At 39.7% G+C, this 14,301-nt stretch overlaps 3 protein-coding genes across 4 annotated transcripts; 2 read left to right on the top strand and 1 right to left on the bottom strand.

Annotated features, from left to right (window-relative positions):
- The first annotated feature begins 109 nt into the window (after positions 1-109).
- cptp (ceramide-1-phosphate transfer protein) lies at positions 110-2,279 on the top strand. 2 transcript variants are annotated; one of them, XM_088291009.1, is made up of 3 exons: positions 110-237; positions 704-876; positions 1,240-2,279. In XM_088291009.1, exons 2-3 carry the CDS (start codon positions 743-745, stop codon positions 1,760-1,762), a joined length of 657 nt encoding a protein of 218 aa, XP_088147135.1. In that variant the 5' UTR covers positions 110-237; positions 704-742; the 3' UTR covers positions 1,763-2,279. The 2 variants fall into 2 exon arrangements, with proteins under 2 accessions (XP_088147135.1, XP_088147136.1); XM_088291010.1 differs by lacking the exon at positions 110-237 and adding an exon at positions 254-553.
- A 1,483-nt stretch (positions 2,280-3,762) lies between these two features.
- ubxn10 (UBX domain protein 10) lies at positions 3,763-4,292 on the top strand. Its single transcript, XM_088289296.1, is given in 3 exon segments — positions 3,763-4,061; positions 4,063-4,122; positions 4,124-4,292. Coding segments are annotated over 3 exon segments (528 nt in total).
- Positions 4,293-4,875: 583 nt separating this feature from the next.
- ddx19a (DEAD-box helicase 19a) lies at positions 4,876-12,199 on the bottom strand. Its single transcript, XM_088290102.1, has 11 exons — positions 11,934-12,199; positions 11,787-11,847; positions 11,515-11,704; positions 9,961-10,053; positions 8,955-9,057; positions 8,768-8,882; positions 8,505-8,682; positions 7,540-7,777; positions 6,252-6,414; positions 5,350-5,541; positions 4,876-5,256 (listed from the first exon to the last, which is right to left on the bottom strand). Exons 1-11 carry the CDS (start codon positions 11,994-11,996, stop codon positions 5,195-5,197), a joined length of 1,458 nt encoding a protein of 485 aa, XP_088146228.1. The 5' UTR covers positions 11,997-12,199; the 3' UTR covers positions 4,876-5,194.
- Between the last annotated feature and the right edge of the window lie 2,102 nt (positions 12,200-14,301).

Genomic DNA, 14,301 nt, shown 5'->3' on the forward strand with positions numbered 1-14,301 from the left:
TAAAATATTAAATATAAAAATTAAGGCAAATAATTAAACATTAAGACTTAATATATGTTTGTAAATGATAAAGTATAATATATTCGTCTATGTTCCGTTGGATCCGTTCTACTTTGACCTGCCCATACTACGATAACGTCACTTTTATTTTAAAAACATTGGATTTCCGGTATTGTCCGGCGCGAGTCTGCGCAGAAGGAGTTCGACGCGGAAACAAGCTTGAAATTGGTTTGGCAGGTAATGTTTTATTTCAGTGTATGGGAACGTGATATGAATTAACACATAGCCACAATTTAATAACGTGTATGTATGATAGGTAAATTTTGAGAAATTATCAAATGGATGCAATTATGTTTACGTATAAATAATCCGGCCTGCTGTTCAGCTGCCAAACGCTATTCCAGTATTATATTGTGTTGGACTTTTGACGCTGTTGATCTGCTTTTTTAAATTCGTAATGCTATTAATAAATGTTATTACATCAGATGGAACAACTTGGTAGACTAATATACAATAAAGATATTTTGCCATTTGCGCAAAAGTCAAGCTTTCTGTGAGTATTTCAGTTCGTCAGGTCTGGATTTCAGTTTTGTCAAATTGAGACAAAATCATGATCTCAGTATTTAAACTTTTTGTGGCATTTTAGTCAGGTTGTGTTCCATGAGGCTTTCTCAAAGGTAATGGGTGTGTTGTCTCAATTAAGGTTGAGAATAACTGGACTCGACAGTTCCTCCTACCCACAATGGCTGATTCTGTGACATCAGATGATCCGAAGTTCTGCTTTGAGGAGGTTCTGAGCACTTTCAAGGTGTGTCTGTCTGAAGACAAAGCTATCATTCTGGAAAACTACGTGTCCAGTTGGCGGGGCCTCATAAAGTAAGTATAAACCCATAGGCTTTGTTTCAGGCTATATTTGGGATTTGGCCACCACAGAATTTTTGTTAATAACTGCATGAAATGGTGTGCAAGAGTCAAGAGGTTGTGTGGCGAATGGTGAGGTAGTTGTTTTTAAAAATAAAAGCCCTGCAAGACCAATGAAAAAAAAAAACCATTATCTTTAACCACATTTGTTTTCTTTTACGACAGGGACCGCTGCAATAAGCCATTAAATGCCTTTTAAAAGCTTATATTATTACATGAAACTTCCCGCTTGTTCCAGAATTGATTGAAAACATTGTTGACTCCATCTTCCACGGTGACGACATTGAAAATGCAACTTGTTCATTTGTACCGTTGTAGGTTTTTGAACAGCTTGGGGTCCGTTTTTGCCTTCATTTCCAAGGATGCTAACAATAAGATCCTCATCCTGGTGAATTTGCTCAAAGGAGATATGCACTCTCATTACACGACTGTGCAGTCCATGGTCCGATACGAGCTGGACAACGGACTGGTGGACATAGACAAGCGAGGCAGCCATCCTGAATCGGGCACTCGTACCCTCCTGAGGCTGCATCGTGCGCTCAGGTGGCTGGAACTCTTCTTGGAGCGGTTGAGGATCAGCACTGAGGACGGCAAAACGTCCATCATGTGCTCCGAAGCCTACAACGAGTCCCTTGCCCACTACCATCCGTGGATGGTGCGCAAGGCAGCAGGCTTGGCCTTCTGCGTGCTACCCGGGCGGCACGCCTTCTTTGAGGTGATGAACGTGGGCCCCCCAGAACAAGTGGTGGCCGTCCTGGGGGAAGCTGTGCCTCTCATTTCGGAAGTGTACCAGATCACGGAGGAGCTTTATGCTAAGAACAACCTGCTCGACTTGCCGTAGAAACATGTCAACATGACTGGTGACTATTAATCGGGATTGTGCAATCGCTGCATGGTGGAACGCAAGTTAATTTCTGCTACAATCATCTTTTAATGTAAAAGCAATTATGGCTTGTCAGCTCCATCTTGGGCGTAAATAGATATCTGGTGGAAGGGTCGTTCGTCCAAGATAAAAGCTGCTCATGTTCACCATAACTGTAAGGTATTTTCGAACTGCAACTGGGAATTTTTATATCATGTCTGCTGGTTTAGCTAAATTGCACGAAATCTTCTGGGAGAATAACAGATGTCGAACACTCTTGAAAAATTTGCACATATTGCATTGATGACATAGTTAATATTGCTCCATTAATGACAGTACATTAATGTAGCATCCATTGAATGTAGAAAACGAGTGTGACTAAATTTATGTACTGGTAGTTTTGTGTGGTAGAACAGCATGAATTCTTATCATGTCAGGTTGTCAAACTTACTGTACTATTTTGAATCATTCCATCCAAATAAATAAATCATGTTTATACTATGTCTCAGGGTAAAGTTAATTAGCATTGTATATTATTTTCTTTGTTACTAATGCTTTTTGCCTGAGATTTAATTGTAGAGCACAAGAGAAATACAGCAATTGTTAATAAAATACACATGGAAAATTAGCGTGAAGGCTAAATTATTTCATAATTTTCTTATTGCAGCACTGTAACAATGGAGCATTTATATTTTGTAATTTATCTTTTGATTTCTATTCGACCTGGATGATTTTCTTGAAGAAAAATGTGCATTAAAATAAATATCGTATTTTTACTATCTAGCACCAGAGATGTAATGTATTGTGTATGTTACTCCTGGTTTGTGGACACAAATTACATAAATAGTGGTACCTCGACTTACGGGTGCATCTCACTTGCAAGTTTTTCTAATTACAAGCTGTTTCTCTGACAATTTTATTTAACATTTTTTAAAGCTTTTTGTCACAATTCACAATTTAAATTACACTGGCCAACAGCAAATGTCAACCAGAGATGGCTCTCCAGGTCCCTCAAATTATTTTAGATGCTGATTCAAAAAATGTCTTTACTTTTTCCTAGCACATCAGGTTTTTGGGATATTTTTTTTTAACCTCTAAAAGCTTGCGCAATATTTTACCATCACGTTGAAGTTTATAGGTGTTACATTGCAGGAAGAAAATCCTCCTGTTGTTGAACCTAACCCTTAAAGAGATGCTTTACTAATGTTGCAATTTTGATCGGTAAAAATGTACAAATATTTTGTCTATAATGTCTATAACACGGTTCACTTAACAGTCACAAGCTGATTGGTTGCTACCTGAAGCCTCAACACGTGACGCCAGCAAGTGGCAAAAAAAAGTGTTTTAAAAGTGTTAGTTGTACATGAACAATAATGAAGTTATCAATTCCATAATGGACAAAATATTAAATTTTTACTGCTAAAAATAACTAAATTAGTAAGGTATCCCTTTGATTCATAACTACTATTACTAATTCTATTACTATATTAAATACACTGTGTAAACCTGATGTTCTAAAGAAAAACGACGGCAGATTTGGAATCAGCACAGCAAAATAATGTATAAAAGTTTACTTGCATCTCTGATTTAAAAAAAAGTTTAAAAAAAGTTACGGGTTGAACAGTTTTACATGTGACCTTAGCTTCACCTGCTCGAATGAAGTCGGGGAACGAAAAAACGTGACAGGCTGGACTCGTTCCACGAGTTGTTTTTCTTTATACAGAACCGCAAAAAAGGGTGCAGTTTTATAACATGAACAGCAGAGGGTGCGAAGACACAAATTGGGTGTCATGACAACCAGGCTGCCATAGCAACAATAATGACGCCCGAAAAGAAGCGCTTTCTGTCCAAAGTGTAAAGAAAGCGACGCCAAATGCAAGTGTTGGGGTCGAGTCGTTAGTTTTAACATTAAGCATTGTACATGTTAACACTTAGATAATAGAAGCAGAGAAACGAACAGCATCGCTGAAGTTAGCTGGATGGATTTAACGAGAACAAAGTCCCGAAGTGGGGCAAGTCGTGACGACATGGGTGCTTTCCGTGAGCCATCAGGGTCTGGCAGGCCCACCCGGAAATTCCGCTCCCCATGCCAGCCTGTCACCCGGCACTGCAACCTGAATGTGCCGAACATTCCTGACCTGAACAAGTCCAAGGTCCTCCCCACCATCGCGAAGGCACGCTCAGTGAACGTGATCTGCCCGTCTTAAGGAGGCAGGGGAGAGTCACGCGGGTCCGGCCGTGATCCCGTCGACACTTTGCTGCTGGCGATCTGGGCGCCGTGGCGGCAGGTTCGAACGGCTCTTTGAACCCGTGGACTCACTGTGGACTATGAGAGACTGCACAGGTCACTATCGGGAGACAGTACGGAGAGGTTTCCATAGCAACAATGGATGTGCCACGTTAGAGCTTCATAGACTTGGACCTGACTCTGGTCTAGTGTGGCATCCACGACAGATCTGTACTGTGCATCACATCGCTGAGTGGACAAGAGCGACAAAAAAGTGCCTAATTTTGGTGCTCACTGTATTGCTCATTAGTGTTGTGATCCTTCGATAATGGATGGTGAATGTTTGCAACATTAATTTGTCACATTACCGTGTGCCATTCATGCTTCCAGAATATCTAGATGCAGTAGTAGAACGGTTCTTTTAATGGAACAACTAATTAAAGCCGAACTAGTCCAACTATTTCATACTGTTATGACAGCTCTGCACTGTTTTTTATTTTTTGACAAGCAGTATTCGGAAAAGGAAATGCAATTATATATGTAATAAATAAAAACTTTAAATATTTCATTGCGTATAGTGAATCTCTATTTTAATTTTGGACTGATGTACTGAAATATATATAAATGTAATTTTCAATATTCTAATATTTAGAGATGCAACCATTTTCTTCTGAACACGCCCTGTTGTAGAGTTCATTTTGTTAGATACGCTGACATCATGCATGTTGGCAGTTCAAGTTTCGCTTGCCTCGTGTGACTAGACGCGTACTTTTACCCCACAAAAAGATAATCATTCACACGCCTCATCATTCGTCTTCAACTGATGCTTGATATCCAGTGAAGACAGAAAAGAACCAGAACACAGTTTAAAGGCAACATTATGTTTGATATATTTATCAAAATAGATTTATCACTACAGCTCGAAAATTAAAATCCCATGCAAATGTCCAAACAACAACAAAGTGAATGAAACAACACTGCAAACAAAGAAGAACAAAATTAGGCAAACTCGATTTGAACAGCCAGCGTATAGCAGTTTGCTTCTAGGGGGGGAGAAAAAATAAATAAATCAAAAAATCAAAAGTGCATCTCAAACAAATCTTTCTGCATAGTCAACACCTTGTAAACAATAAACCTGTGGAAGGCAGAACAGTTTGTGGGCTTTAGCACCAGCAGCTCAGTGTTCAGTTGAGCTGTTTTTCTATTTCTTCAACATTCAATGTGTCAAGTTTGAGGATTCTCCTGTCTGGGGGGGGATTAAAAGAAAGACAACAACAAAAAAAGTCAACATCCTCATGTTTACTTTCTTTAAATTGGGGGCGCGGTGAGTGAAAAGTACCAAAATGCATCTCAATTTGTCTGATGACATCCATGCCTTTCTCGCTGTCCACCATGTTGATGGCAAAGCCGCGCCTTCCGAAACGTCCCGTGCGGCCAATCCGGTGAAGGTATGTCTCGTTATCGGCGTTACCGCCCATGTCCACGGGGAGGTCAAAGTTGACAACCAGAGACACTTGTTCCACATCGATGCCTCAGGAAAAAAACGAAAAAAATTTTAGATGCTGAAAAGTGTAATATTACATCTCAAATTCAGTTTATTACCCCGTTAAAATGAGCTACGATGTTTTAGGCAAAAGTGACCCATTTTATTTTTTTGAATCTTTGCACAAGGAGACATTTTTTTTTTACAAATCATCGCATTTTAGCCACAATGTGCCTTCAATTGTTTGACACCGAAGCATCGGTCAGGCATCTGTTTAGAGCCTTGCGTGTTGGCGTCAACACTCTGCTCCAAAAGTATTGCAACAGTGAGTGAGGACATTTAAAAAAAACACTTAAGATTGAAATCTTTTGGATTTCACTTTAAAAGAGCCACATTAGCCTCTTCTTGGATCTAATGCACAACTTAGAACATGGGGATAATCAACCCCTTTTTCTTTTTAGAACCACTGCACCATCCCATGGGTTAAGCCTGCACTTTGTCTTCCTTTTTTTTAGTGCTCATTTAGTCTCTTCTCCAATTTTCCAACACAGCTAGCCTCTTCTTCATTTCCATTCTCCCTGTGAACATTACTTGGTCCTTTCAGCATCTCTTAGTTCTAAGATGCCAATCTATCACATCTAGATTGACTTTTTCCCTTTTCAATAGCAATAAAAGAGGTCGACACATTGATATTGTTGATATTTTTTCCTCCTTAAAAATCACGAAATGCAGCTTGGCACAGGACTGCTCTCGCTTACCCCTGGAACAAACGTTTGTGGTGACGAGAACCTTTTCCTTGCCATCTCGAAAGCGCTCAATGATGCTAGCTCTCTGCATCACGGTTAATTCCCCACTCAGCAGCGCCACGCTGTGGCCTTCCTTGCTCATGTGAGAAGAGAGCCAAGATGCCATCTCACGAGTCTGCACGAGGAGAAATCACAAGAAAGGGGGAAGGAAAAAAAAAAACAAGATGCCATCTCACAAGTCTGCATGAGAAGAAATCACATGAAAAACAAGATAAAATCTATCCATCTTCCATACCATGCAGCTACAACTACTCCGCAGTTTGTCCCTCCTTGTATTGAACCGAACCAAATTTCACAGTGCCCCACCAGTCACAAAAAGGAAATCTTGTCTGTTCCTCAGAATTTCATCGGTTCTAAAAATATATCCCCAGTGATGGGAAATTGTGATTTTCTAAGAATTTTCTAGATGTGATCATTTGAAATACAGAAATAAATTGTTGCAGTGATATTTATCCGTTTCCCAATTATTGTGAGTGCAATTTGGGTGAAAAATAATGATAAATTAGATTTGAATGTTGATTCCAAAATTGCAATCATTTTTTTTCCCACGCAAGTTAAAGTTTTTTTCCCCATAGCTTACCCTGCAGATGAGTAAAATTCCACTGATTTGCTGTCGTCTGAACAGTTGATTACGATTCGACTCATCTCAGCTTCATGGCAACTTGTTTGTGCAGTCACCAAGAAAATGAGGATCTATAGCTCAAAAACTTGATATGATAGAGACGGACTGAGTTTGGTTTTGGATTCTGCGCCCCAAAATTAGTTAAAAACAGCTGTCAGACAAAACCCAACAAGAATTGTGTTCCCCGGAGCACTTTGTAAATGCAGATCTTCAATTAATTAATTAATGAATTAACATTTTTCAGAAGTGTCTATCAAACTTTGGATTCATCTGTACCCAAAAAGTAGCTTGTGGTTTTAAAAAGGTAGGTGAGTCCTGGGATAGCTCTTTAGTGGCCCAAGAATTAAACTGTCAAACTGTAAAAGTTAAAACACCACAACAATAGGGCATAATAAACCAAAATTATTAATAATTCTCTACTTGCACCAATGCGATTTAGTATGGATTAACAGTTTGCTACCAGAAAAATTACATTCATAGGATTTTTTCATTTTAATTAGTTATACAAACTGTTTAGCATGTGTCTAAAGCTAGCTTTTAACGTCTTATTTGTATGAGGTAATCCTCTTTTTACTTGTTCATAAATGCACAAATACTTGCCAACCGTGTACAACTTACATGGCAGAATATCATAGCCTGTGCCACAGTCATACTCCCATAGAGGTCACACAGAATTGCAAACTTGTCCTCCTTGCTTCTGCAGAGGACATAAAACTGCTTGATAGTGTCCAGAGTCTCCTCCTCACGTCGCAGTCGGATGATGTTGGGCTCGGGAACTATCATCTCCGCAAACCTCCACACCGCCTCCTCAAAGGTTGCAGACAAGAAGAGCATCTGGCAGCCTTTGGTTAGCTGCCTGCATGAGCATGAGGAGGCAGAAACAAGATCATTTCATAAGTTGAATTGCTTTCTGTTCGTGGTTCACGCAGCGTATGTACATTTTCCCAGGTTCAACTCAAGCACTTCCATCACTAGTGGTGAATCCCATATTTACATACATATTCTTACTAATGAAAGCCAAATATGTCCCAATTAAGTGAAGTTCAAGAATGTTTTTTTCAACCTGCATTTCACTTGGAAAGAATGGAGAATGAAGCAATATCTAATCCTCTTACTATCGTGTTCTTCCAAGAGCAAACCTTTTTCAAAACATGGCCGGCATGCCAAGGGGTTCAATCTTTGTCTCACCAGACTGCACAGATGATGGAGGTCACTCCCCCCACTGGGCTCTTCAAAGCCGCCAATTTTTTTTTTGTACCCTTGTGCCTCGTCTAAATCTATAGACAATTGCTTTGATGACATGTTTGGTTTGTGCTGTGGCATGCACCGTCAACTGTGGGCCTTTTCCAATCATGCCCAATTACCTGCATTCACCAAAGGTGGACGCCAATCAAGCTGTATAAACATCAATGATGGTCAGAAAACAGGATGCACCCGAACTCACATTTGAAGTGAAGCGCTGGATTTTTATTTTTTAACACAGTCGGGCTAAAATATGCATTTGAAAATTGTGTGCTGAATATCTGAGTGATAAGCCAATCATCCATCAATGTATCAATTTATGTAGCTGAAATATTCCTAACCTGTGGATACGGATGCTCTGGTCACGATGACCCTGAGTGGCGATCATGACGTCAGCCTCATCCAGCACAAACATAGTTATTTTTTTGGGTTCGATGACTTTAAACTTGTTGCACCAGTCCAGGATGGTGCCCGGTGTTCCCACGACGATGTGCTCCTGTAACTGTCTGCCTCGCTCCACTGGGAAAAACAACAAGTGACAAGGCTAACTCTTAGATTTGAGGCATACAGCGGAGGGACTGTGATATGACCTCGACTTTCTCACCTTTGCTGCCTCGAATGGCGTACGCCAGTTTGATGTCAGGGCAGAATTTGCCCATCTGCTCCATCACCTGACCGATCTGCAGGGCAAGCTCGTATGTAGGCGCAATACAAAGAGCCTAGGGGTAAAAAAATCATTTGGCAAGCACAGAAAAAAAAAAAAAAAAACTTCAGCAAGTCATGTGGCTTACCTGAGTCCACTTTTGGGCAGGGTTCACATGACTGAGGATGGCCAGAGAAAAGGCGGCAGTTTTGCCTGTGCCTGACTGTGACTGGGCAATCAGATTATGAGGTCTGAAGAAAAGAAAGGGGAAAAAAAGGAAGTGTAATTTGAAATGTAAAAAAAGATGAGATTTAGGTCATATAAAAATGACCAGAGACAGTGCATGACATTATAAATTGAGTCTTTATCTCCTCACATCAGCAAATTCCCTTTGAAAGTCACTGTATTTCCTTGTTGAGGCTGCTACATTTACCGCACTTAACTGCAGAGTCTAGGAAGCAGTTGTTTGAACTAAAGAATCTATCAAAAGACAAGGGCCTTTGTTTTATCATACTTTTTTCCCCCTCAGTTCCTATTATGTATTACAGTTTGAGACTGAATGAAGTTTCCCCACCTTCACATACAATAGGCACTAGAGAATTTCATTATCATGACCGAATTGATCACACTCATTAATATCATCATATTACTTTAAGATATAAACGAAGGTGAATTTGTCGTGTTGAATAATTTACGTATTGAATGTTTGTGATTGTGTACAATGGTAAATTTTTTCAGCTGTCTCACCTAGTCCTTTTTTCTAACTTCATAGCTTAACCAGAATTTATTTTTAAATTTATTTTGAACAAAGACTAAAACTCAGAGAGTTGTGTTTTATTTTGCTCTTTTGTTCATTTTTTACTAATGAATCCTAAATCAGAGTTTGTTTTTCTGTTTGTGTCACTGTTATTTTTAACTTAAATTCTCTATTGCTGAGTGACTATTGTGTCTATTGTCGGAAATATCTTTCATTAAAATGATCTGTCATTGGTTTAATATACACATTTTACGTCTCAAAAGTAATGGTTACTTGGTATGAGTACTAAAAAGTTGAACATCCCTTAAAAAAATAAATAAATAAAATAAAAAATAAAAAATCCCATTTTTGTCTTAATTGTAACCATCAGGCTGTAAAAGTGTGAAAATCAACTTACGGCTGTGCCAACATCATAGGCAGCGCCTTCTCCTGGATCATGGAAGGCCTGTTGAAGCCCATGTTATAGACCCCCTTCAACAGCTCCGGTTTCCTATTCATTCAAGAAAAAACAATGCTTACAAATAAAAAATTACAATCTCCCCAAAAAAGGAGTGGGAGTGGTGTGCTCAATAGTTACTTTTGGTTCAGCAGTTGCGAATATGAAGGTTTTTTTTGTTTTTTTACTCTATCCTCTGTTGTTGGCTGAATATTTCACATTTTAGATGTCCTCAAGACAAAACATATCAGTGCTGCTTTGGTGCCATCTGGTGGCATCTTAGTTTTAGGAAAGTACTTAAAATACATTGAGACGTTTTCGGACGCAAGTAGTGCTATGCCACCATCTTGTGGCATCTATAGACAATCGCAAACCTTTTTACAAGCGGAATCAGTGACTTGCAACATTTCCAATTTGCGTGATGGAACAGCCCCAACCCCAACAAGTATCCAATTTACTACCAGTCAAATGTGGGATTTGGTTTTTCTGTGATTTGCTGATTGTTAGCCTTCCACAATGCTTGTCCTCACGAGTGTTGTGGCTGTGTTGGAGCCTATCCCAGCTGATTAAGGGTGGGAGGCGGGGCACACCCTGAACAGGTCGCATAGCATAATAAATTAGCTTTTTTTTTTAAAAATAAATTAAAGATTGAACGTGATGCCGGGGTGGTACGGTGTTAATACGCAATACTGTATGAGAGCAATGTTACATTACCAACTTGAACCATGTGGCGTGTTTAGTAACTCAAAACAACATTTTGATTTTTTTACAACCTGATAAGTGATTTTGCATATGCAAGGATTCTGCCTGACATCAAGGATATTTGAATGAAATAATTGTTCTGAAATGAGATTTTTCTTCTATAAAATACAGTACGTGTCTTGGTTCTGAAGGCTGGTGGAAACAGGCCTCGACTACTGTGATTGAAATTGGTATGGTTCCTTTTCTCTAAATTGCAAAGAATTCTGAGACAGGTCCACCTGTGGAGAGGCCCTTCAGCCTCGTCAGGGGAAAAACTATCCACAGTAAAATTCTTACAACCGGGTTCTTGTCATCTTTACTGGTGATAAGTCAAAATGAAATCCCAATTTATTAACGTTGTCTTTGACTATTTAATACAACAAATAGGAAATACAAAAACTGTGGTCGAGTAGAAATATCAACACTGGGTCGTACCTCAGGCTCCCGTGGGATCAAGAAGTCAGCCCCCCCGCCCCCAACCCCCTTCAACTCATGAGATAATGGTTTATAAATCAGTGCCAGCACCTCCTTTCCCAGAAGAGTACATATATATTCTAAAACCTACGCGTCCTATGTGATTGCATTATTATTTAGTGTCATCAGTATTGTCAGAACAGCTGTGTGCATTGAAAGCTGCAGCATAAAACACTAATATATATATATATATATATATGAAAACGTGAATATATTTAGGGACGTGATGGGCTTAAATAGAATTTGGCCTTTATTAAAAAAAAATATATAAACATTGTGATTGCGTGGACATGAACTCACAGGCGCAGTTCCTCGAAGGTCTTGACGGAGAAGAGGGGGGAGGTGGGGTCCCGCTGCAGCACCTCCACCTCGTGTCTGCCGCTCACTAGAGCCCGGCGGATAAATTTGTTCAGCAGGGACGCTTCAGCTGGGTCCACTTCATCTCCTTCACACTTCCCACGTTGTCCGCTCATGCCCGTCGCGAGGTTTCCTGTCAGCCGCCCGATTTATGGATATAAAAAAATGCCATTAGCTGATGAACACGTGGAGTGAAAACGTGGATATGTTGTTACCGTTGACATCTCTGGTGAGCCACGGACGATTAGGGAGGTCCATCTTCTTTGTGGGCTGTAACTGTTGAAAAAAAAAACAGGTTACGAAAGTGCTATCCAAACTTTAGCTAGCGTTCATCCAGGATGGTTAGCCACCCATAAATTCACCTGCACGCGCGAGGAATTCGCCTCCTGGGTGTCTGCCTCGAGAGCCCACGAGTGCTTTAACATTTTTTAATACTTGGCTCAAACTTTGTGATGCTTCAAGCTGGAGCCTTTCAGTAAAAGTTTGGAGGCTAGTGTGTGTGGCCTGATGTCCGGTGCAGCGAGGTGACAAATAATTAGTGCCGACGAGAAACGACCGCAACCTGCCAGGCCAAACAACCAACTGGTGGTGAGACTGTGGTCGTGATGCCTTTACTGACATCCGGGGATTTACTGCAATATGAGCAATTGGGAGTGTGGGCCCTGAAATATGTGGAACAAAAAAAGTGCCAAAATTAAATAAATGAATGCATACATACAATATTAGATGTGTCACTCATAGAGTATTCATGTGCTTCAATTTGTATTTAATTATTAAAATATTTGTTTATTACAATATTTAATTATTTCAGCGTCAATGTATTGATTAATAACAATATGTTTTTGTTTTAAAATAATTTCAAATTCAATCTATTTCTTTTCAGTTTTAAACGATTTACTCATTTATTTAATTTCGGCACTCTTGTACCCTGTGTGTTGAGAAATAATTTAATCTGTCATGCTCTCCAGTGAGTTAATCACTGACAATTTGGATAGAGTCGTTAATTTTACAGTGATTTCTTAGGCATGTTTGTTTCATGAGTTAATGACAATGATATTTTTAACCTAGCAGTAAATGTAGACAGAGGAATATTTGAACCTGAGCATTGGGCTTTGTCAGAATGATTATGGAAGTTCTTAACTTTTTGGGAGTTCCACCTCCTGTTTCACCAACATATTGACAAAATGTTATTTGCAAACTGTTTTCGTCTGTACACTGCTGCTCAGTCTGCTGGGACAGGCTCCATCTCACCTGTGACCCTGAACAGGCAAAGTGGTAAGAAAAATTGATGGGTGAACGTTTTTCAGATGTGCACAATAGGGAAAATGTGTGTGTGTGTGTCGTGTGTGTGTTTATTATTAGTATGTGTGATGGTGTGAGGGCGGAGGGATGGGTGGCTGGGGGAGATGATTCTTATTGGCCACAGGTTAATTCAGTTTGGGGGTGGATGCACAAACCACGCACACACCGACACACACACACCAAATAGCAAATGAGTGTATAAACACACTCTTATTGCCATGGTAGCCTTGCAAGAAAACAGATGGATCAAACGACATGAAAACAAAACACAGAGGCAGCCAAACGCCCACGCAACATTTGAAGCGCTCAAACCTCTTTTAGAGAGAAGGAAAGGGGTCCTTAGAGGTGTTGATGGGATGCAAGCCTTTTCCCATTTAGCTTAGCCATTTTTTCGATTGGCCAGACATCTTTTTTCAGTGTTTTTGTTTTAGGGGCCACACTAAGCATCAGGGATTTCATGACTACAGACTTCAAGGTTCCCTGTTTTCGTGGCCATTGCAAGTCTAGAACAAAGTTTGGTGTAATTGTGCACTTGGGTGAGGTTTTCTTTTAGGCATTTTGAAATCCTTTTCAAACTATTCAATTGAATACACTTCATAGACAAGATAGGTTTTGTTCTAACTTGTTGCTATTTTTTCTCAAATAGTCTTTCATTTTGAATTTAATGCTCCAACTTTTTCCAAAAATGGAAAAGTTCCTAAATGCTAAAAAACTAAAAAAAAAAAAAAATGAAAAAAAAACAATAAAAATAATTAATAAAAACTGTTTTGAACAATCTACCCGTGAACAAGTTAACTGAAAACAGATAAGTTTTCCGAATGGCCATATAAGGAGCATCCTTTTAAGGCTCACAGTTTCACAAGTAGAGTCAGAGCAATGTTGATAACTTTGTGAAGAACGACTTGAGCAACTAGTCCAACAGTTTCAGAACAGCAATTCTATATGTACAATTGCGAGGAATTCAGGGATTTCATCATTTATGCTCCCTAATACCATCACAAAATTTAAACCTATAGAAATCTCTGCACGAATGCGGCAAGGCCAAAAACCAACATTAAAAACTACATTTTGCCACGGGGACTCACGAACACTTCCAAAATCCATTGTCAATATACACAGTTTGTCACTACAACTATAAATGCCAGTTAAAACTTTACCATTCAAAGTGAAAGACAACAACACACAGAATAGCCGCCGGCTTCGCTGAGGTTGAGCTCATCTGAGATGGACTGACGAAAAGTGTGCTGTGGTCTGAAGAGTCCCCTTTTGTTTTTGGAAATAACCCAGGTTGTGTCCTCCAAGACAAAGATGAATAGAACTGTGGTTTATGGAACATCATGCTCAGCCCCACTTCCCACCAAGAAGCCCCCCCCCACTCCACATCCCTTGGATTAGAACAGATTACTCTCCTCATTAATACACATGTGC

The sequence above is a fragment of the Idiotropiscis lumnitzeri genome, chromosome 3 (genome assembly GCF_059441095.1).
Source record: "Idiotropiscis lumnitzeri isolate Australia: NSW breed Sydney's pygmy pipehorse chromosome 3, RoL_Ilum_1.0, whole genome shotgun sequence".
NCBI classification, from domain to species: Eukaryota; Metazoa; Chordata; class Actinopteri; order Syngnathiformes; family Syngnathidae; genus Idiotropiscis; species Idiotropiscis lumnitzeri.

Bases quoted from the DNA above. Each gene is read 5' to 3' on its own strand.
- cptp (XM_088291009.1), top strand. From the start codon at position 743: ATGGCTGATTCTGTGACATCAGATGATCCGAAGTTCTGCTTTGAGGAG. The intron at 877-1,239 runs GTAAGTATAAAC...GTACCGTTGTAG, and splicing joins AGTTGGCGGGGCCTCATAAA to GTTTTTGAACAGCTTGGGGT.
- ddx19a (XM_088290102.1), bottom strand. From the start codon at position 11,996: ATGTTAAAGCACTCGTGGGCTCTCGAGGCAGACACCCAGGAGGCGAAT. The intron at 7,778-8,504 runs GTTAGGAATATT...ATGCTCATGCAG, and splicing joins CAGAGCATCCGTATCCACAG to GCAGCTAACCAAAGGCTGCC. The intron at 5,542-6,251 runs GTAAGCGAGAGC...TTTTTTCCTGAG, and splicing joins CACAAACGTTTGTTCCAGGG to GCATCGATGTGGAACAAGTG.